This window comes from Engraulis encrasicolus, chromosome 2 (assembly GCF_034702125.1).
Source record: "Engraulis encrasicolus isolate BLACKSEA-1 chromosome 2, IST_EnEncr_1.0, whole genome shotgun sequence".
NCBI lineage: Eukaryota > Metazoa > Chordata > Actinopteri > Clupeiformes > Engraulidae > Engraulis > Engraulis encrasicolus.
In genome coordinates, this window is record NC_085858.1 from 16,562,457 (window position 1) to 16,583,409 (window position 20,953).

Here is a 20,953-nt window from a genome sequence, read left to right on the forward strand (position 1 = left end):
TCCCACCTGCTACTATTATAACGTGTCCATTTACCAACTGAATGTTATGGCAGTGTTGCTCTTTTGGTCTGTGTTGCGTCTTCTTGCTGTTTGCATGGATGGGAGTGGTATAACTTTATTTTTCTTCTTGAATTCTGAAACTCTCTCGCACCTCAGGACTTTGGATTGTATATTGTTGACATGTCAATAAAAAAGGTGAAATGTAATGGAAAAAAAACAACTTTTATTCCAAGGGTTACAGAGACAGATGATTACGACGATTATGTACACTGACACAGATGACGGGGAATGGAGAGAAATCTGGGGTGCATTTCTGGTAAGTGTAGTTGTTAGCAGTTAGCAACTTCGGTAGTTACCAATGGGAAATTGCATCGCAACCAACAAAGTAGCTAAAATAGTTAGCAACTACGCTTTCCAGAAATGCCCCCCCTGGAGAGTATTCCAAGGACACTGTTAAGTGATAAACCTGGATAAAAGTTAACCTATAGGAAGTGGTAAGCCTGCTAATAGATGGCCCACCGGTGCCATTTAGTTAAGAAAATGAGGACTCTCGGCTCTTCTATTAGATGATGTACCACTACCTCAATGTTAGCTTCACCTGGTTTACCACTGAGGCAGGTTTTTGGAATGGCCCCCAGTTCATGGTGCTAGTCTTCCCCCTCCTCATCCTCAGATGGTGGCTGGTCCATGTCAGCTTGGCGCTTTGCTAACTTCGCCATCAATTCTAAAAGAATGGAAAAAAACTTATCAGATTTCTTACATACATTACTGGCACTGACTGTCTGTGTGTTTAGGGTTCTTTATCCTACCACCTAAGTTACTTCATAATAGAAGGAATAATAATGCATGTTTTATAACGCTTTTCATACTACAGAGGCAACGTACAGGAAGTAAAACAAACACACACAAATTGGATGTTTAAATCGAAGTATAATCACAAGCATGCACCCAAGTGCAGTGACTTAGCCTAGCGGGCTAAACCGTGGTCGCTAGGGGCGTCTACATGTAGATTTCTAGGCTAACAGTGACTATAAAATACTGACCTTTTGCTGGATTGAAGACCCCATTGGTCTGGACGTTACATACGTAACAGCGCTTGGATTTGCGGTAATGCTGGAGAGCACAGGCCTCACAGAAATAATGTCGACACCTACAAGGCCACAAAAATATGACCGTTATGACAGTGAAAAGAAATGACACGAAAGACTAATTTGATGGAACTCTGTCTGTGTTCAGTTACATTACAGTGCATTTAAACAGTTAAACTGTCCTCTAATGTACTGTAATGTAACTGAAAACAGGCACAGCAACTCCAACATACAGTTGAGGGCATAGTAGGTCATGTGAATTGAAAGAATGCCTTACTTTGTTATAATCGGGTTCTTGAAAGATTCTCTGCAGATGAAACACTTGAAGGGGAAGTCTTCATCATCACTGCTAATTTCATAGTTCTCGTCATCTGGAAGGGCAAGTATGCAAAAAATATGCACATCAATGAAGATGTTGCCCATAGGTTATGAACGGCTGTTTAATAGAATAGTGGTATTTACCGTTTGCACCGTATCTGCCTTCATCCAGTTCCCTCTCTATCTGCCAGCCATGTTTGTAGTCTGAGCGGTCATGCAAGAACTTGCAGCTGTCTGAAGAGAGAGGAATAAAACACAGTTGAATAATAACCAACAACCCCAATTTTCCTGAAGGCAAATATTATGTCATCTTGAGATGTTATGTCCAGCATGGCATCCCCTGTTCAGCATGATACAGTACTTGCCTCCGAAACCACAGAAGCCGGTTTCCTTGTAGTCTTTACAGATGTCTGGCTGATAGTCCCACCTGACCGTGGCTCTGAGATGCTCGGGTGCTCTAATGGGACCTTGCCTGAAATGGGTAAGATGGAAGTGCATCGTGTCACCATTGTCTGTCATGACTGAACAGATATGCTGCAACAATGAACTGTGGCTACGGTTACATGGCATTAATAATTCCGAACTAAATCGTTTGGTTGAATTTACTTTGATCTTTCATTTTATTCCGAATTGCAAGTCTATACATGATGTTTTCAAAGCGGAATTATCCTTTATTCAGAATTAAAGTGAGTTGATTCTGAATTAAATGTCTAATGAAAACGTAGTGAATGTTGTGGAATAAATCTTGATTGGAGGACTACTTCAGTCACTTATGAAAAGTTCTATTGATGTCATCTACCTGACCATTCCTGAGGATGCGTTTCCCAAAGTGGAGTCTCTTGGCTTGATGTACTTGTGGTAGTTGTTGATTCCACGGTACACCTTGTCATCATCCTTGCCAGACAGCTCCTTGATAATATATGGACAAAGGTGTGTGAGGTGAGGTGTAACAAAAGACTTGACTAAACACACTAAGCATGCTTAACTAGAGAATGATACATTAACATTAAAACATAAGCTTTACATAAAAGGGGTATATTGAAAAACAGTCAAATATGATGCTCATTTTTCCACGAAATAACGTTCTTATACACACCTCTTGGAGTTGCTGGCTTCGTTCAAAGATGGCCTGTGCGTCTTTATCCTTCTCTGTGTCCAGCTGATACGTGGCAGTGGCACCCATGTCTTCAGGCCCTTCAGGTTTCTAAATATTGGACATCCAAACATAGAGGTCTCAATACTCACGGAGCAAAGAATTAATAAAAGTGTTTTTGTTTATGTGTCAACGGTTCGCCATCACCTGACCCAAGCTGTCAAACGCCCTATCCAAACTCACCGCAGAGCGCGTAGATTTGTAGGACACAGTCACCTTCTCCTCCTCCTGGTGATCATCACTTTCACTAGACGACACGGTCTCTTTCTCAACTCTCCTGGACTGAATGATCAGTTCAGCGTTAGTGCATGCATATCATTTATGAAAGCACACATCGACAATTAAGTCAATAACTACTTAGGTGTGTACCTTTTGTATCATGGGATTTACGATACGTGTCTTCTTCTCCCTCCTGACAACCGTGCTCTTCTCCTCGTCGCTACTGCCATCTTTGAAACCACAAGATATTTTAACACAATATTCGTAATCTTTCAAAACCAAACATGCAGAGAAACACATTCATGATATATTATACATTCTCAGGGCTAGCTGTTTTAGCTAACTAGCAGCTTTCCAAAACATTGTTGTTTTGAGGAATTACTTCCTTGTGGATGAGCACACAGAGAATATATTATTTCATTCTTACCTTTATCACTCCCACTGGCTTTTCTCTTCCGAGCGCTAAACTTCTTGGTCGATTTCTTAAATAAAAACGTGCAAACAGGCTTTGTATCCTCAGACTCCGCCATCGCTCTTTGCCGTCAAAACAACGACATGCACAAGAAAGAGCAAAATGATGATAGAAATGCAAGAGCGCCTCCGTGCGCTTGGGAGTGTGCAGAACCGCAGGCCTATATAAAAGTGCAGAGCCGTTAAATGATTTCTCTAGATCAGGGGTGTCAAACTCAAAGTCAAATTGACTGAGGGCCAAAATCAAAATCTGGAACGAAGTCGTGGGCCGAACTCAACAATTATTTTTTAAAAATGGACTGAAATTGTGCATGCCACCTTAACGCCACCTTCACTAACCAACTGAGTCTGTTCAGTCACAGACTCTGTGCTTTCACCTGCAGGACAGACAGGCTAAGGAGGTCCTTTGTCCCTTGGGCCATTCAACTGTTTAACAGTATACAGAAGGACACTAAGAAGGACATCATTATTGGGGATTGGACTGCCTGAGATGCCAGAGCTGGCTCAGATCAGGAACCTCTTGGCATGTGTATGTGTGTCTGTGTTTGTTTTTATGTAGCTACTTGACACCTGAATTTCCCCCTGGTGATCAACAAAGTTTCTCTACTCTCTACTCTACTCTACTCTACTTACAAATCATAGTTAAATTTCACATACACTCTTTCCCATCATATTTGTCTGTTCAAATGTGTCTGCACATCCTGTGATGCAGCAAATTTCATGTTCAAGTTGTGTTATGCTGTAGGCTACATTAATGGTGTATGTGGGCCAACTGTAATGCACATTTGAAATGATCTCGTGGGCCAAATAAAATGGCTCCGCGGGCCAAATTTGGCTCCCGGGCCTGAGTTTGACATCCCTGCTCTAGATTTTGCTCTAGAGTGACTGTTTCATTCCGCTTCCCGAACATGCTAAAATGAGGCAAACTTGCTCCAACTCCGGAAAAATCCTTTAGATGTACAGGGTATATACGGCTCTAGCCTCGCGCGACATCCTACGTACTTCCGCTAAGACACTTGGTGCGTGTTCCATTCTCCACACGGGGCGTATTCCAATATGCACACTCCCGTCCTCCCTTGCTCACTTGCCTGCTTGTGACCTCATGATGATCACTGACAACAGAAAATTAATTCAATGTTTTGCACAAGCACACTTCTAATGTCATTTTACATTTGAAAACTGGATGGTGAATGAAGAACAGTCCCCCAAAAGTTGTTTTGGCTAGGCTGACAGCAGGGAAACTTTATTGTTTTCTCCACGGAGGCGGGACCAGGAGGTGGGGTGAGGCCACAAGCACACGTGGAGGAAGGGAGTGTGCATATTTTTATTCTATTTCTATTAGAGGGGCTGTGACAGTGCACTTTCCACCCTCAACTTAACGGTTTACATTCGAGGGTGAAGTGCAGGTCCAATTCACGTTCTGTCTGATCCCGTCTAGGCCTACTCTAGCATGGCACCAGCGCATTTTATTCCTAATTTCCTATCACTAATGCGCTCACTGTTAAGGCTCACACACTGCTGCTAATAAACACGAGGACGAATGCAACAGTTCCCGCTGGGAACAAATCGGGCGGTTAATTCAGACGGTCGGAAAGTCACATAAAAGACTAAAAAGCCTATAGGCCTATGACTTTGCTTCATGCGCCCTGGAGAAGCATACCCAGCATGATGTCACATGACTGTCAGCTACAAATAAATTATGAGGCTATTAAGCAATAGGGCTGTGGGTTCCCACATCATTATTAGATTTACAATGCCTATCCGTTTATGCACAGTTCAAGTCTAAAGCTAATGAACTTGGCAGGGCCGTCATTAGCCCTATTTTAGGAGGGCTTTACCCCCCCCCCCCCCACATTAGTATTACCCCCCCTGAAACGATTTAAAAAATATATATATTTTTTTTTTTTATTTTTTGTTTTGTTTAATTTTTCCAAAAACAAATGCAGTAAAGCACTGAGGCGGGACGAGGAGACAAGCACAAGTGGAGGAGGCAAGGTCACATATTGGGATGTACCCTATGATAAGGTAGTAGCTTGGGTAGTAGCCATGTTTGTTTTTCAAGTTACCGGTTGAGAGGGAGGTGGTGCACAGCATGTTAGGTACCAAGGCAGCGAAGTCAGCATCTGATGCTGACCTCAAATATCCCCGTTACGCCCACAAATGCAGTCAACTGCCGAGGGAGGAAATAAAGCAATTTTTCGTTTCGATCCACACTTCATGACTCGATGTCCAGTTAGCTCACTGGAAGGACAACTGCCTTCCCTGTTTCGAATTGAGCCATAGCCTATTTTATGCTAGGGCCTAATGATGCTCTTGCATAAGCTACTGCGATAGGCCTACTGTAGCCTATATTTAGGGTCTAGGCCAGAGCCATCTAATAACAGAGTTGTGCAAACCGGGGACCAGGAAGTCGGCTGGTGATGTGATTCGCGTAGATTAAAATGTTTCTTAACAGTAAACTTCTGTTCGTTGGAAACTAACACAGAACCATCACATACCAAACAAAGATTAAGTACAAACAAATGACATTACCTTTACCACATTTTCTGTGTTCTACGGCCACCTCCTGGAACTAAGTAACTTCTAATAGAACTAAAGTCAATGGGGATTTTCATGTTAACGCTCCGTGAGGCTCCATGAGAGCCGCCATTGCTGTGGAAAGATTGGTCCATAGAGGTCTATGGGAGTGGCGTAACTCTGATATTAGATGGCTCTGGTCTAGGCCATTGAGTGACATAAAGGCAATCAGAAGAGTTTAACCATTCCAAACCTCACATGGAACCTGTAGGGTAGGCCTATAATGACTTACGTAGGGATTGGTGTCACTATTTTCTTTGTTTTGGTTTGAATTGTTGCAGCTGCATTTTGGATTACTATCCATCATCACAACAGTTTTTTGTGTCTGTAAACTTTCTCCCTGACATCAGTTTTGGAACTTGGGATGTCTGCACAGCCTAAGGTGCTGTTTCTTCTTCTTCTTCTTCTTCTTCAATGGGTTTTAACGGCAGCTGGCATCCGATACGTTGCACTGCTGCCACCTATAGGTCCAATAGTCCAGATGTCCTAAATCCTGTAGTACAGGCCTGTATCCCGTAGGAATTTAAGTAAATGCCGTCTGCATTTACCCATCCCCAAAGTCAACACACTCTTCAGTGTCACCTCCTTTAGGCCATACTTCTTTAAAAAATTGAACAACTCTCTCCTATGACAGTCATAAAGTCCACAGTACAATAGAGCATGTTGTACTGTCTCCACCACCTGTAGGCAAGCACACATTCCATTCACATGCTTCCCCAAAATAAATAAAGTAGCATTCAGACATGTGTGTCCTATCAATAGTCTAGAAATGATGACATCATCCTTACGTCTCCCACTGCTGACAGCCGCAACTGAATCTGACACACTACTGACAATTGAAAACAAGTGTCTGCCCTTTACCTCATTCTCCCAAAGAAGTTGCCATTTCACCACTGATTCCTTCCAAACAATACTCTTACCTTCTGATTTGGATAGACATAAAGGAGCATCTATATCAACACGTTGAGAAGCAGACTTAGCCAACTCATCAGCTTTTTCATTTAACTGAATACCCACATGGGCAGGGACCCATAGAAATGAAACACTCACATCACATCTAATTCTCAAGTCCCTGAGCGCAAAAAGAATCTCATATACCAGATCTGGTCTCCCTTTGGAAGTACCCTTCCCAAGACTTCTTATGGCTGCCACAGAGTCGCTGCATATCAAAAGATTCTTATTGCGTAATTGCACAGCCCACCTAACAGCCATCAGAATGGCATACAGTTCAACAGTATACACACTTAACATATCAGATGTCCTCTCTACTGCCTGCACTTCCATTCCCTGAACCACAAATGCCGCCCCAGTAACTCCCGTGTCCTGGTTCTTTGAGCCATCTGTGAATATTAAGAGACAATCTTGATAAGCATCCCCCACATGACAATAAAACATAGGTCTCAGCTCCACCTCAGGATCACGTTCCTTTATCTTAAGTAATGCCAGGTCAATACCTGGGACTTCCAGCTGCCACAGAGGAACAGACGGCCATAACACCCCTGGGCAAAACGCCCTCTGCAGGACATTCAGGTCTCTGGCCACAACTTCAGCAGTCCAACCAAAGCTAGATAAAGATGCCACCCCTCTCTCCCAGCTTGGCACAATCACATTTCTGACAGGATGATCAGGACGTTGACCCATCACATTAATCCAGTAATTAGCTTGCAACTGACATCTCCTCAAACTCAGAGGCATTTCTCCCGTCATAACCTGGAGGGAGCAAACTGGAGAAGATTTTACAGCACCAAGACACACTCTCAATGCCGCTGCTTGTACTACATCTAGCTTAGCCAGAGTTGACAGTGCTGCAGACGCATATACCAGACACCCATAATCAATCCTAGACCGTATTAGATATATTTAAATCATTTTAAGAGAGGTCATATCTGCTCCCCACTCCCTCCCAGCCAGACATCTCATCAGATTCAGGACATTTTTGCACTTATCCACTACTCTGGAGACATGGGCCCTCCATGTGAGTCTGGTATCAAAAAACACCCCCAGGAACTTAAAAGAAGAGACCCTTTCAACTGGGCTGCCATATAGATACAACTGTTGACTGTCACAAATCTTCTTCCTGGCAAAAAATACTGCTTTCGTTTTCTCAACAGAGAACCTAAAACCCCACTTTCTACCCCAGTCCTCCACAAGGGTCAACGCCTCCTGAACTTTTTTCAAGGTATACTGCACATTCCTTCCCCTCTTCCATAGCGCACCATCATCCGCAAATAGGGACTGACCCACATCAGGCTGAATAGAAGAAAAAATATCGTTGATCATTATGTTGAACAATAAAGGGCTAATCACACTCCCTTGTGGAGTTCCATTTTCAACTGAGCACTTTCGCGAAATGTCCATTCCTATTTTGACCTGAATACACCTGTTCCTCAAAAACTCCATAACCCAATTAAACAAATTCCCCCCAACCCCCAGCAAGTGTAACTTAATTAAAAGGCCCTCCACCCAAAGCATGTCATACGCTTTTTCAACATCTAGGAACACAGCCACAACTGTTTCTTTGTTTACCTGGGCCTTTCTGATTTCATCTTCCAGACTTATTATGGAGTCAATCGTATTCCTCCCTTTCCTAAAACCACTCTGAAACCTAGTCAGCAACCCCCTTTCCTCAACAAAGTGCATCAATCGTCCACTGACAATCTTTTCCATGAGTTTACCCAACTGAGAAGTCAACGCAATTGGACGATAATTAACTGGGTTGCTTGCATCTTTCCCTGGTTTTTTTATGGGCACGATAACAGCTTCCTTCCATCCCGCGGGAATATGCCCCTCCTCCCACACCCTATTATATAGAGTTAAAAGTGTCATCAAACTTTCATCACTCAGATGAGACAGCATTTGGTAGCACACTTCGTCTTGTCCAGGGGCTGAATTTCTACATGTCTCCAAAGCATTTTTAACTTCCAGCAACGTGAATGGGACATTATATTTATCCTCCGATTTGTCTTTCTTCTGAATAATCCCATCAAAGTCATTCATAGTCTTCTCTCTACCACGCTTTTCACTCTCTGACAAATTATCAGAACTGTGCACTCTACTCAGAGTTGATACAATCATTTCTGCTTTATCCATATCAGAGACTGCCAGTTGGTCACCATTTGAAAGAATGGGATAATTCCAGTCTTTCCTGACACCTTCCATTTTTCTAACCATACCCCACACTTCAGTTATTTCCACATTGCTTCCTATTGAGCTGCAGTAATCTCTCCAGTACGTCCTTTTCCTTTGTCTAATGACCCTCCTGACCACTGCATGTGCCTGTTTATATTCAATCAAATGTTCAAAATTATGAGAGTGCCTCAATTTCCTAAAAGCACTGTTTCTGGCTTTTACAGCCACCTCACACTCCTCATTCCACCAAGGAACTGCAGCCTTACGTAGCTTTCCTGAACTTTTAGGGATTGCTTCCCTAGCAGCCATACTGAGCCTCTGTCGCACCTCCTTCTCATATTCCTCAACACTAACAGTGTTTGGGACTGACCTGAGATACAAGTCACTTATCTCTCTAAATCTCTCCCAGTTCGCCTTTTGAAAGATCCACCTCCCAGGTCTCATTCCTGACCTTAGACTGACAGCAATATCAACTGTACAAATAATAGGATAGTGATCACTCCCCATAACCTCATCATGTACTTCCCAGATACACCTAGGCGCCATCCTAGATGAAGAGAGTGTAAGATCCAGCACTGACTCACGCCCTGTCCTGACATCAAACCTAGTCCCCCTACCATCATTCAGGCAGACTAAATTCTTTTCACTCAGCAGCTCTTCAACTACCTGCCCATTGCAATCAGTACTACTCCCTCCCCACATTGAACTGTGTGCATTAAAATCCCCGGCCCACACCACATTCCCTCCATCCTGTCCTTCTATTTTCTCCAAATCAGTAAGCACTAGCCTTTTACATGGGTTGTAATAATTTATAATAACCACTCTCCTTGCCTCTACCCAAATCTCCACCACCACATATTCTTGTTCTTTTCCTATTCCCAAAACCCTATATGGTATCCCCTGTTTTACAAAGGTAGCACATCCCCCTCCACTCCCCTCCACCCTGTCCCTCCTAACAGCAACATAATCAAACAAAACAAAATCAAATCTTGGTTGGAGCCATGTCTCTTGAATGCATATCACATCTGGTTTTATACACATGTCACTCACAAATTTTTTAAATTACTGACCATTTGCCAATAAACTCCCTGCGTTCCATTGTAGAATAATCATAAACTGAATAATCATCCGCTATCTTGGCTGGGCGCCACCACACAGAGACCATCTCTCACCTCTTCCCACTTTAAATCCACCATACCTAGATGCTGGATTGCTGCCTTCGTAATTATTTGAATTCTCTCAGTCTTGGACTTCACTTCTGCTGTTGCATTAATCACCCCTGCTATAAATATTACCAGGTCCCTTTTCTCCCTCCAGCTATATTCCTTCACTGTAACAGGCGCACGCCCCACCTCCTTATTCACAACTGCAGCTGTTTCCCCAATCCCATGAGCAGGCCTAGCATTGTTTCTAGAGAGACCTAGTCTCCTAGTAGCTTCAGCATATGACACTTTGTCTTTCACTTTCACATTATGGATCACCGTTTCTCGCCTCATAACTTCACAACCCCAGAACGCTGCACTGTGCGCTCCTCCACAATTACAGCATTTCAGCACCGCCCCCTCTCCACATTTCCCATATTCATGAGCACCTCCACACTTCGCGCACGTTTGTACCCCTTTACACGCCTTGGCAGCGTGACCAAATTTCTGACACTTAAAACACCGCAGAGGCTTATGCATGAATTCTCTTACTCTGTATCGCATATAACCTAAATACAGCTCAGTGGGAAGAGTTCTAGAACTGAAATGAATCACAATAGACTCCGTGTCTTTCTTCTCAGCACCCCTTGTCAAACGCTTTGCACTCACAACAGCTTCACATTTCTCCCTCAGTCCCTTAACCAACTCACCTATTTGCATTGTCACGGGAATTCCAGTAATAACCCCTTTGCACCCTTCAGTTCCAACTCTCACAACTTTCACCACCTTTGCCTTCCCAACAGTCTGCAACCGTTCAGCTTTCACAACCTGATCCTCAGAAACACACCCAACCAACAAATTACCGTCATCCAACACTCTGGCATTATTGATCAATCCAACCTGCTTTTTAAGTACAGTCGTCAACTTAATTGGATCCATATGTTTGACACCATCTCCGTCAAACCTCACAACCACAAAAGAGCACTTCTCCCTGCCTTCCTCACTTTCAGACGCCGACCCAGGTCTAGACCTTTTCAGTTCACGTCCACCACTCATCCTCCTCAAATTCCAACTACGATCCTCCTCCTGAATCCCATCCATACTATGCTCATCCCCTTCCCCACTCTGACTCCCCGCCATGGCAGAAGAGTCGCAAGGATACCGTATACCGGACCTATACAGGCCGTCGGCCGGTATTCTTACCGAACCTTACTGCTCACAGCCTCTAACTACTCTAACAAATCAACAAAAGAAAACCAAAACAAAAAAGGGGGGAAACAGTGAATGGAAATGTCAAACGCCACTTCAGACTCGAACTTCCCGCCGTCAGCCTCAGTACAGACCGTCATGCGCACTACCCCTCACGCCCACCAATACCGTCGCTCTTTGCCGTCAAAACAACGACATGCACAAGAAAGAGCAAAATGATGATAGAAATGCAAGAGCGCCTCCGTGCGCTTGGGAGTGTGCAGAACCGCAGGCCTATATAAAAGTGCAGAGCCGTTAAATGATTTCTCTAGATCAGGGGTGTCAAACTCAAAGTCAAATTGACTGAGGGCCAAAATCAAAATCTGGAACGAAGTCGTGGGCCGAACTCAACAATTATTTTTTAAAAATGGACTGAAATTGTGCATGCCACCTTAACGCCACCTTCACTAACCAACTGAGTCTGTTCAGTCACAGACTCTGTGCTTTCACCTGCAGGACAGACAGGAGGTCCTTTGTCCCTTGGGCCATTCAACTGTTTAACAGTATACAGAAGGACACTAAGAATGACATTATTGGGGATTGGACTGCCTGAGATGCCAGAGCTGGCTCAGATCAGGAACCTCTTGGCATGTGTATGTGTGTCTGTGTTTGTTTTTATGTAGCTACTTGACACCTGAATTTCCCCCTACTCTCTACTCTACTCTACTCTACTTACAAATCATAGTTAAATTTCACATACACTCTTTCCCATCATATTTGTCTGTTCAAATGTGTCTGCACATCCTGTGATGCAGCAAATTTCATGTTCAAGTTGTGTTATGCTGTAGGCTACATTAATGGTGTATGTGGGCCAACTGTAATGCACATTTGAAATGATCTCGTGGGCCAAATAAAATGGCTCCGCGGGCCAAATTTGGCTCCCGGGCCTGAGTTTGACATCCCTGCTCTAGATTTTGCTCTAGAGTGACTGTTTCATTCCGCTTCCCGAACATGCTAAAATGAGGCAAACTTGCTCCAACTCCGGAAAAATCCTTTAGATGTACAGGGTATATACGGCTCTAGCCTCGCGCGACATCCTACGTACTTCCGCTAAGACACTTGGTGCGTGTTCCATTCTCCACACGGGGCGTATTCCAATATGCACACTCCCGTCCTCCCTTGCTCACTTGCCTGCTTGTGACCTCATGATGATCACTGACAACAGAAAATTAATTCAATGTTTTGCACAAGCACACTTCTAATGTCATTTTACATTTGAAAACTGGATGGTGAATGAAGAACAGTCCCCCAAAAGTTGTTTTGGCTAGGCTGACAGCAGGGAAACTTTATTGTTTTCTCCACGGAGGCGGGACCAGGAGGTGGGGTGAGGCCACAAGCACACGTGGAGGAAGGGAGTGTGCATATTTTTATTCTATTTCTATTAGAGGGGCTGTGACAGTGCACTTTCCACCCTCAACTTAACGGTTTACATTCGAGGGTGAAGTCAGGGCCGGTTATAAGCATAGGCCGGCTAGGCGGTCGCCTAGAGCGCAATGTGAAGAAGGAGCGCCGAAATAGCGCTCTCCGATGCGTAATTTTGCGATATGGAGGTTTTTTTATGAAGTCGCAATCAACAAAGCGTGGCGAAAGCGCTCCTCACGGCAAAGCGCCCCTCAGCCAATAGTAATGTCGCTTTCAACTGTCTCTGAGAAGTCTGTGAACCAATAAACAGACAGTCCTGAGAAAGGGGGCGGGACGAGTGACAGCGTGCGATCTATTTTGAATTTGGAGAGTCATTCGAGAGACAGAGGGCATGCGCGAACAGCAATGCTGCTCTGCTGGGTGGAGAATTGTTATGTTCTCATTAAACCACTCATTGCATGATGCAGGAGTTGCAGAGGGTGTTTTGGAAGTATGTGGTTTAATCAGCAACCGTTTGTGGTAATGTAAAGCCTAATGCCGTGTCCAGACCAAGAGCGAACTACGCTGCCTGGTAGCGTGGGTAGCAGAAGAAGTTTCGCCTTGAATACGCTGTATTCGCTCGAGACGCAGCATTGACATGTTTGATGCAGCTAATCACATAATGGCTCTGACTTGACAGCCTGGGACATGGGACATTCGGAGATATGAACGTTCCGATTGGTTGCCGCCGAACAGCGTCAGAGCGAATTCGCCTGCGATTAGATTTAGTTTAATCTTCAAAATTCGCTCTGGTAGCGCAAGAAGCTTCGCTCCTGGCGAATTCGCTTTGGTAGCGCAGGTCGTGTGGCCTCCATAGAGAAATAATGACTTCCGTCGCTTCGTTCGCTCCGTTCGCTCTTGGTCTGTACACGGCATAATAGTTATGAGGCTACTGTTTGGAATTAGAGGGAAAAAGAGCTTTGCTTTTGATCTGAGAAATCGCTAGTTAGCATGCTAACATTAGCCAAGTATGCCAAGCAATGAAATCCAGTAAAGTGGCTGTTAGTAGCCTACTCACTAACACCCACCTGACATCATAATACTTGCTTAGGTTGACCAGCAATGTAAAAACACATAGATAGCCCCCTTCTCATTCTCCTACTCACAAATTTTTCAATACAAACACATTGATAACCTCCCTCTCATCTGGGGTTGGGGGCACCACCACCATTACATCCAAGACACCACACAGTGAAGGTACTTTCATGCGACTCAATCTGATGTGTTGGTCGGCTGTCCAAAAGAACCAGAAATCCATTTGATGCAAATTGATGCAAGTTATTGTTCTTGATGCTATTTAGTTAAGCTTACTACCGGTATTACTCTTGTGTTCTGTAAGGTATAAAAAAAGAGGGGGAGGGCGGGGGGGGCGCCAGAACTCAAACTCGCCTAGGGCGCCAAATAAGCCAGAACCGGCCCTGGGTGAAGTGCAGGTCCAATTCACGTTCTGTCTGATCCCGTCTAGGCCTACTCTAGCATGGCACCAGCGCATTTTATTCCTAATTTCCTATCACTAATGCGCTCACTGTTAAGGCTCACACACTGCTGCTAATAAACACGAGGACGAATGCAACAGTTCCCGCTGGGAACAAATCGGGCGGTTAATTCAGACGGTCGGAAAGTCACATAAAAGACTAAAAAGCCTATAGGCCTATGACTTTGCTTCATGCGCCCTGGAGAAGCATACCCAGCATGATGTCACATGACTGTCAGCTACAAATAAATTATGAGGCTATTAAGCAATAGGGCTGTGGGTTCCCACATCATTATTAGATTTACAATGCCTATCCGTTTATGCACAGTTCAAGTCTAAAGCTAATGAACTTGGCAGGGCCGTCATTAGCCCTATTTTAGGAGGGCTTTAACCCCCCCCCCCCTACATTAGTAGCCTATTACCCCCCCTGAAACGATTTTTAAAAAATATATATATATTTTTTGTTTTGTTTTTTGTTTAATTTTTCCAAAAACAAATGCAGTAAAGCACTGAATACAAACCACCAAGAAAGCAAGTTAATCTGAATACAAGTTCCTGTTTGCTTATTTATTGTTTAATGCCACTTATATCCTACTGCACAGCAATAAAAGCAGGGTGCACAGCAATATGTTATGCGGGGGGGAAACAGGTAGAGGATTGTGCTCCTCGAGAAAAGTGTAATTACTTACACGGATGAAATCTTCAGACCCAAAGTACCAATTTTCACTCACACACATAAATCCATTTGACATTGTCTTGAAATTATAGTTGAGATTTAATATCTGTCTTAACAGTTTGAAAACACACATGAACTGATTAAAATAGCTGGAGTAAAGATGACCTAATATCTGCCGGGGATGCATAGTTTTCCAAGTAAGGAACCTGTTTGAATTAATCTCTTCCTGACCACTGCTTCTCCTGGAGACGCGCAGTTAGTAACTCCTCAAAGTTCCTAGTCCTTCTGTAAATTGTGCTCTCAGCATTTTTATCTAATCATTTTAACTTCTGTACATAATATTCATCAGTTGAAACCTTCTGAAATGTTTTGTTTAGCTTACATATGAATGCTCAATAAAATGTGAATAATAATAAAAAATCACTGTAAATAGTGTTTAAAAATCGGTATGACGCTTTTGCATACCTCTGTAGGTGGGCAGGTGCATAGGATATTATCCCAGTCATTCAAGTGTAAAGAAATCCTGCACACTGTCCATTCCACCAACAAACTTTAATACAACATGAAGAAGGTCGGATGACCGAAACAATGTATTAAAGTTTGTTGGTGGAATGGACAGTGTGCGGGATTTCTTTGCTCTTAAAATAATTAATTCATAGACAAAACCTTAGCAGGTGAGCTGAAAAAAGCCCGCGCCTGTCTCTCAAACCTAGACTATTGCTGTGTTCCATTACCCGTACTTAACGCCCTTTCCGCACTGTGTTTGGGTACGCAGGGCATTCCATTTCTAATCGCGAGGGTAAAGTGTACTGTAAATTACCCGGATAACGCCCCCAAAACGGCCATTTTTCGAAGTGTGGTGTTACTGTACACTTTTCGCACTCAACGGCCGCCATGTTTGTGACGTAGTTGAGTGTCAGATCTGTCAAACGGTTGAATCTCTGTGATAACAGCATAGTTTTGATTCCAAAGACAATCGCCATGTGTATTAGAGGCAGGGGTAACTTTAAAAAGTGTTAGCATAACGAACAGTGCCTTCCGTGTTGAATTGCATATTGGCGGTTGGTAAATTCAGATGACACGCGACCAACCGTCATTTCCGTTAAGTGTATCAGACAGAACGGGAATCGGGATGTACTCGCCTGGTGAATTGCGGAGGGTGGAAAGGGTACTTCACTGCACTCAAACAAGGTACACAGTACAGAGGGTGAATAATGGAACACAGCAGATGTCTCAAATGACGCACTTTTGTCAGTGCACAGTAAACACAGTGCACTGAGGTCTTTAGTGCATAGTGTCGTGGAAAAATTTGAGCACTATGCACTGTGCCCTCACTGGAAGTGACTGCTGAGCATGGCATTAGCTCACCAAAATATGAGTTGGCTACTGTTTACAATGCACAGGACAACAATCACACATACAATACTTTGGTTGGCATGAAAAGGTTGGTGTCCCATCAAAATTACTTATAGAATTAGGAGACTGTTGACCAAACTCTTCTACTGAACTGAATACCACATTTCCTCCGTGTCATTGTCAACATGGCCGCCGTTTAGTGCGTGCAGTGTCCATCATTCAAGCACTGCATTTTTCCGCCATTGTTAGGGGATCATCCTGGCACTTTCAGTGCACTGGCTCAACTGAAATTTTCAGCGTGAGCACCCTAGGCACTGAAAAACAGTGCCCGAAGTGCACAAGTGCAGCATTTGAGACACTGCCCTAGTGACGGGCCTGGCACTTGGGTAGCCTGCACAAAAGCAAGTCCATGATTGTAAGCCGAAATTACGTGTATTTCTGGCCAGTGTATCTAATGGTAAATGATTAAGATCTGAGGGTTGAGGTTGATGGGTTTGCCTGTTGCATCACATCGATGACCACTTGACTTTACGCGCGGACAGATCTTGGAGACGGCAACATTTTCGTTTCCGTGACTCCTCGTTCTCCTTCAGGAGTCTGAAAGTGGCTATCTGGGGTTCCTTCAAAGGCAGATAAAAAAGCTTTCAGTTTCTTTTATTTTGTTTAAACCATCATACTTTGAACAGGAAGCAGGTGCCAGCATTTGGTAGCATTTGGTTTAAATATCACCTATGTTTTTACCCAATAAGGCACAACTAGGAGACTAGACTAGACATAGGCTCAATTCGAAACGGGAGGCAGTGACTCGATGACTCTCCTCCTACATAAACAGGTCACTGATCAGATAGGTGAAGTTAGCTGATGAGGCATCCGTTACGAACGGCTCAAACGAGTGCGCTGTCTTGCGCATTTGATGTTACGGCGATTCTATGGCAAGAGTTACGTTCATCACGTTAGCGCTTAGCTTACGCATGCTATTTGAACGGTGAATGGTCGTCAGACGGCGGAATCGTAAAATAGGCTATAAATAGCGACAGCATATTTAGATACAACAATGTTGATTTATCCATTCGATTTTCAATATCTACATACATAAGTGTCAGAATAAAGACTATGCGTGCGTTTTAATATGCGACCTTGTCTCCTCCACTTGCCTCCTCCACTTGCTTCTCGTCATGATGACATCACTGACAACAGCATTATATTTCAATATCTTGCAAAAGCTCAATTGTAAAGTCTTTTTCTCATTTGCAATTGGGATGGTGAATGAAAAACAGTCCCTCAAAATTTGTTGTGGCGAGACTGACAGCTGGGAAACTTTATCGTTTTCTCCACGGAGGAGGGGCCAGGAGGCGGGACGAGGAGACAAGCACAAGTGGAGGAGGCAAGGTCACATATTGGGATGTACCCTATGATAAGGTAGTAGCTTGGGTAGTAGCCATGTTTGTTTTTCAGTTTTCCGGTTGAGAGGGAGGTGGCGCACAGCATGTTGGGTACCAAGGCAGCGAAGTCAGCATCTGATGCTGACCTCAAATATCCCCGTTACGCCCACAAATGCAGTCAACTGCCGAGGGAGGAAATAAAGCAATTTTTCGTTTCGATCCACACTTCATGACTCGATGTCCAGTTAGCTCACTGGAAGGACAACTGCCTTCCCTGTTTCGAATTGAGCCATAGCCTATTTTATGCTAGGGCCTAATGATGCTCTTGCATAAGCTACTGCGATAGGCCTACTGTAGCCTATATTTAGGGTCTAGGCCATTGAGTGACATAAAGGCAATCAGAAGAGTTTAACCATTCCAAACCTCACATGGAACCAGTAGGGTAGGCCTATAATGACTTACGTAGGGATTGGTGTCACTATTTTCTTTGTTTTGGTTTGAATTGTTGCAGCTGCATTTTGGATTACTATCCATCATCACAACAGTTTTTTGTGTCTGTAAACTTTCTCCCTGACATCAGTTTTGGAACTTGGGATGTCTGCACAGCCTAAGGTGCTGTTTCCACGTAGCAGGATATTTTTTTAGCAGGATATTTTGTTCTCCTGTTAGGTGTAAATGCAACATGTGGATAAAAATAAATCCTCCATTGTAACAAATGTGTTTCAGCCCCCTAAACAGGTTTTTTTTTCTCCTGCTTTTTATAGCCTACCTGGATTTTAAATAGGCTAATTTTTCTAAAAAAATCTGCTACACGGAAGGCCAAAACCAATGCAAAACCAATACAACCAGGAGAAAAAAATATCCACATATAAAAATATCCAGCTACGTGGAAACAGCACCTAAATCACCCCGCTCGGTAGCTTCAGGGTTAAATTGCGCTATGAACATGTCACCTAATTAGCGGAGTGTGAGTTGGCTGATCAGCGACAGCTGTCCTCAGCGCAGTCGATGTGGGTGCGCGGCAAAACTCAAACGCAGGTGCTTTTAATTAGGTTGGTTGCCTCAGTAGGTTTCGAAAACGCGCTGAGTCGCACACAAAAGCTTGCTGTGCTTGACTTCAATAATTTGGAAATAGGCCCAGGCCTACTGTGCTAAAGTGACGACGGTGGTAACCTGGAGAGGGAGCTGGTAGGCCTAAGCATTTGTGGTTTTATTTTACTTCGTGGTAGGCTAGAACTGGTCATTTGTGGCGATACGTAAAGTGTAATTTAAGCCGCATTTCTTTCACAACAGTGTATTGTGTAGTTGTGTTGGACAGTTTTCTTCCTTTGTTTCCCTCTCTTTGTAATGTTTGGATTAATGGCCGGGCACAAGTTGGCGCGATGCCTTCTACTAGGCCTATTTGTGTGTAGTCTAGTTGAAATGGGCCACCGTTGGTTGCAGCCAAGGCTTGTAGGTTTGGCAATTGGGTTCAGGGCGCAATTATAGTAGGGTTGCTTATGGTCAAATACATTTAATTTGCATATTTAATGTGTATGCTCATTTTATTCACACATAGGCCTAATTCACAAAAATCAGGCCTAAATCCAACAAAACTGAACAAAAATCCAAGCAAAACCGTCAACTTGACATCCATTTTATTTGGTCAAATGCAGTGTAGACTAGGCTATCTGCATCCTACATGAGGTCAGCTCTATGTTAACCTGACTCTCGCGCAGATGGATTGTCATCCATCTGGAATTTTGGTGGTAACCTTGCTGTTCTAGCTTGAACGTGATTGGTAACAGTGACGTACTACTTCAACCAATCACATCGAAACGGGCCGTGACGTAGTTGTCTGCGACGCGCGGTAGAAGCCACAACAGAGCAGTTAGCATGTTGACAGTAGTTCCAGTCCAGCTAGCATGTGTATAGTGGATCATTGGTGGCGTTTGAACGGCAAGCCGCCTGTGGTATGCCGCCTGTGTCCGACATCGGACCACTGACGGTTACAAAACACACAAGGCATCGGTGGATTTTGGTTGGCAATCCGACATAGTGCACGAGTACTCTGCAGGGTCCAAACAGCGGCATGCTACCTGACAATCCACCTACGTGAGAGCCAGGTTACATGCTACCAGCCCCTAGCACCAAGGAGGACCGGCTACTCATTTGGTGCCAGCATCGTTTGCATCAGATAAATCACAACAAAGATGTGGTAAGTTAGATGTCTTGAAATGGCTATATTTTCTTTTAGTGAACACATCACGGGCATGGGTTTGTCCGTTTCTGACGGGGTGATAAATAGTGCAGACAAAATGGACGTCTGCTTGCCTGCACAACCGTGACATATATTGATGAATAAAACTTAATCAAGTATGTGTATTTCGCTGAAAATGATTGACCAGCGATAAAATGTTATTCAGACAAAATTGCCAGCCATATGAAAACAATGCAGCCTCAACAGCATGCAGTTGCTACTAGCATTATTGGTTGTGTTCTGGTCACCGTTAGGCATGCCAATTTACCTATGATAATACAGTAAATCGTTTACAGTCCCATACGTTTTGTATATCCTACCATGAGAGAAATATACACAAGGATTGCATTAACTACTCCCGGTGTGCACGATTAACTTCGGGTCTGATTAACTTGGATGGCATAAAGAGCTGTTCACGTCAGACGAGACAGGATGGGGCGTCTTAAGTTCTATTATACACTTTGGAAACTGCATTACGGTTCGACGAGAGGACCATGCCGTCGCACTTTTGCCGTTGTTATTGTGCGCGATTGTATTCTCAAACACTTCAGCTGTGGTCAATTCAAATAGTCGATTCGTGAGTGTGCTAAGCACTTCGATAAGTTGTAGGTGACCATCCCTAGTTGATCGGACGACCCAAAGTTAATCGTGCTCAACGTCATAAGCTGGGACACACACACACACACACACACAGACGCTGTGCCATTGTTAATTGATCAATGGTGATGTCTTTTCTCTCTCTCGCTCTCTCCATTATTAGGTGACCCAAGACCCACGGTTATATAAGGTATGTCTGATTTATTACATCCATTGCTAGGTCAAAGGCAAAGAGTACATTACTGAAGCAAGCAAAGCCGTATTGTTAAGGGGTGTAAAACCCATTTGTGTAAACAATTAGTTTTTTTCATCAGGGTGGGGATGTGAAATGACTGAGAACCTATTATCAAGGTAAATAGGACCCTTGCTGACCTCACCTGTACCTGTGGCCTCGGAAGGTATCCAATGTTACAGGTTTGAATTCTTAGTAAGAGTAACTGAAAAGCAGGGGCGCTGATAAAAATGTTGGGCCCCATGAAAAGA

The 20,953-nt window shown here is 43.8% G+C and overlaps 1 protein-coding gene across 2 annotated transcripts; it reads right to left on the bottom strand.

Annotated features, from left to right (window-relative positions):
• Positions 1-203: 203 nt before the first annotated feature.
• On the bottom strand, positions 204-3,355 carry rnf113a (ring finger protein 113A). Of its 2 annotated transcripts, none has more exons than XM_063223346.1 (10): positions 3,206-3,355; positions 2,929-3,008; positions 2,743-2,841; positions 2,503-2,610; positions 2,206-2,315; positions 1,768-1,878; positions 1,551-1,636; positions 1,366-1,459; positions 1,044-1,150; positions 204-724 (listed from the first exon to the last, which is right to left on the bottom strand). In XM_063223346.1, exons 1-10 carry the CDS (start codon positions 3,306-3,308, stop codon positions 648-650), a joined length of 975 nt encoding a protein of 324 aa, XP_063079416.1. In that variant the 5' UTR covers positions 3,309-3,355; the 3' UTR covers positions 204-647. The 2 variants fall into 2 exon arrangements, with proteins under 2 accessions (XP_063079416.1, XP_063079405.1); XM_063223335.1 differs by having other exon boundaries at positions 1,551-1,640; positions 1,772-1,878; positions 3,206-3,354.
• Positions 3,356-20,953: the final 17,598 nt, after the last annotated feature.

Bases quoted from the DNA above. Each gene is read 5' to 3' on its own strand.
- rnf113a (XM_063223346.1), bottom strand. From the start codon at position 3,308: ATGGCGGAGTCTGAGGATACAAAGCCTGTTTGCACGTTTTTATTTAAG. The intron at 2,316-2,502 runs GTGTGTATAAGA...TATATTATCAAG, and splicing joins GAAGCCAGCAACTCCAAGAG to GAGCTGTCTGGCAAGGATGA. The intron at 1,637-1,767 runs GTACTGTATCAT...CTCTTCAGACAG, and splicing joins TTCTGTGGTTTCGGAGGCAA to CTGCAAGTTCTTGCATGACC.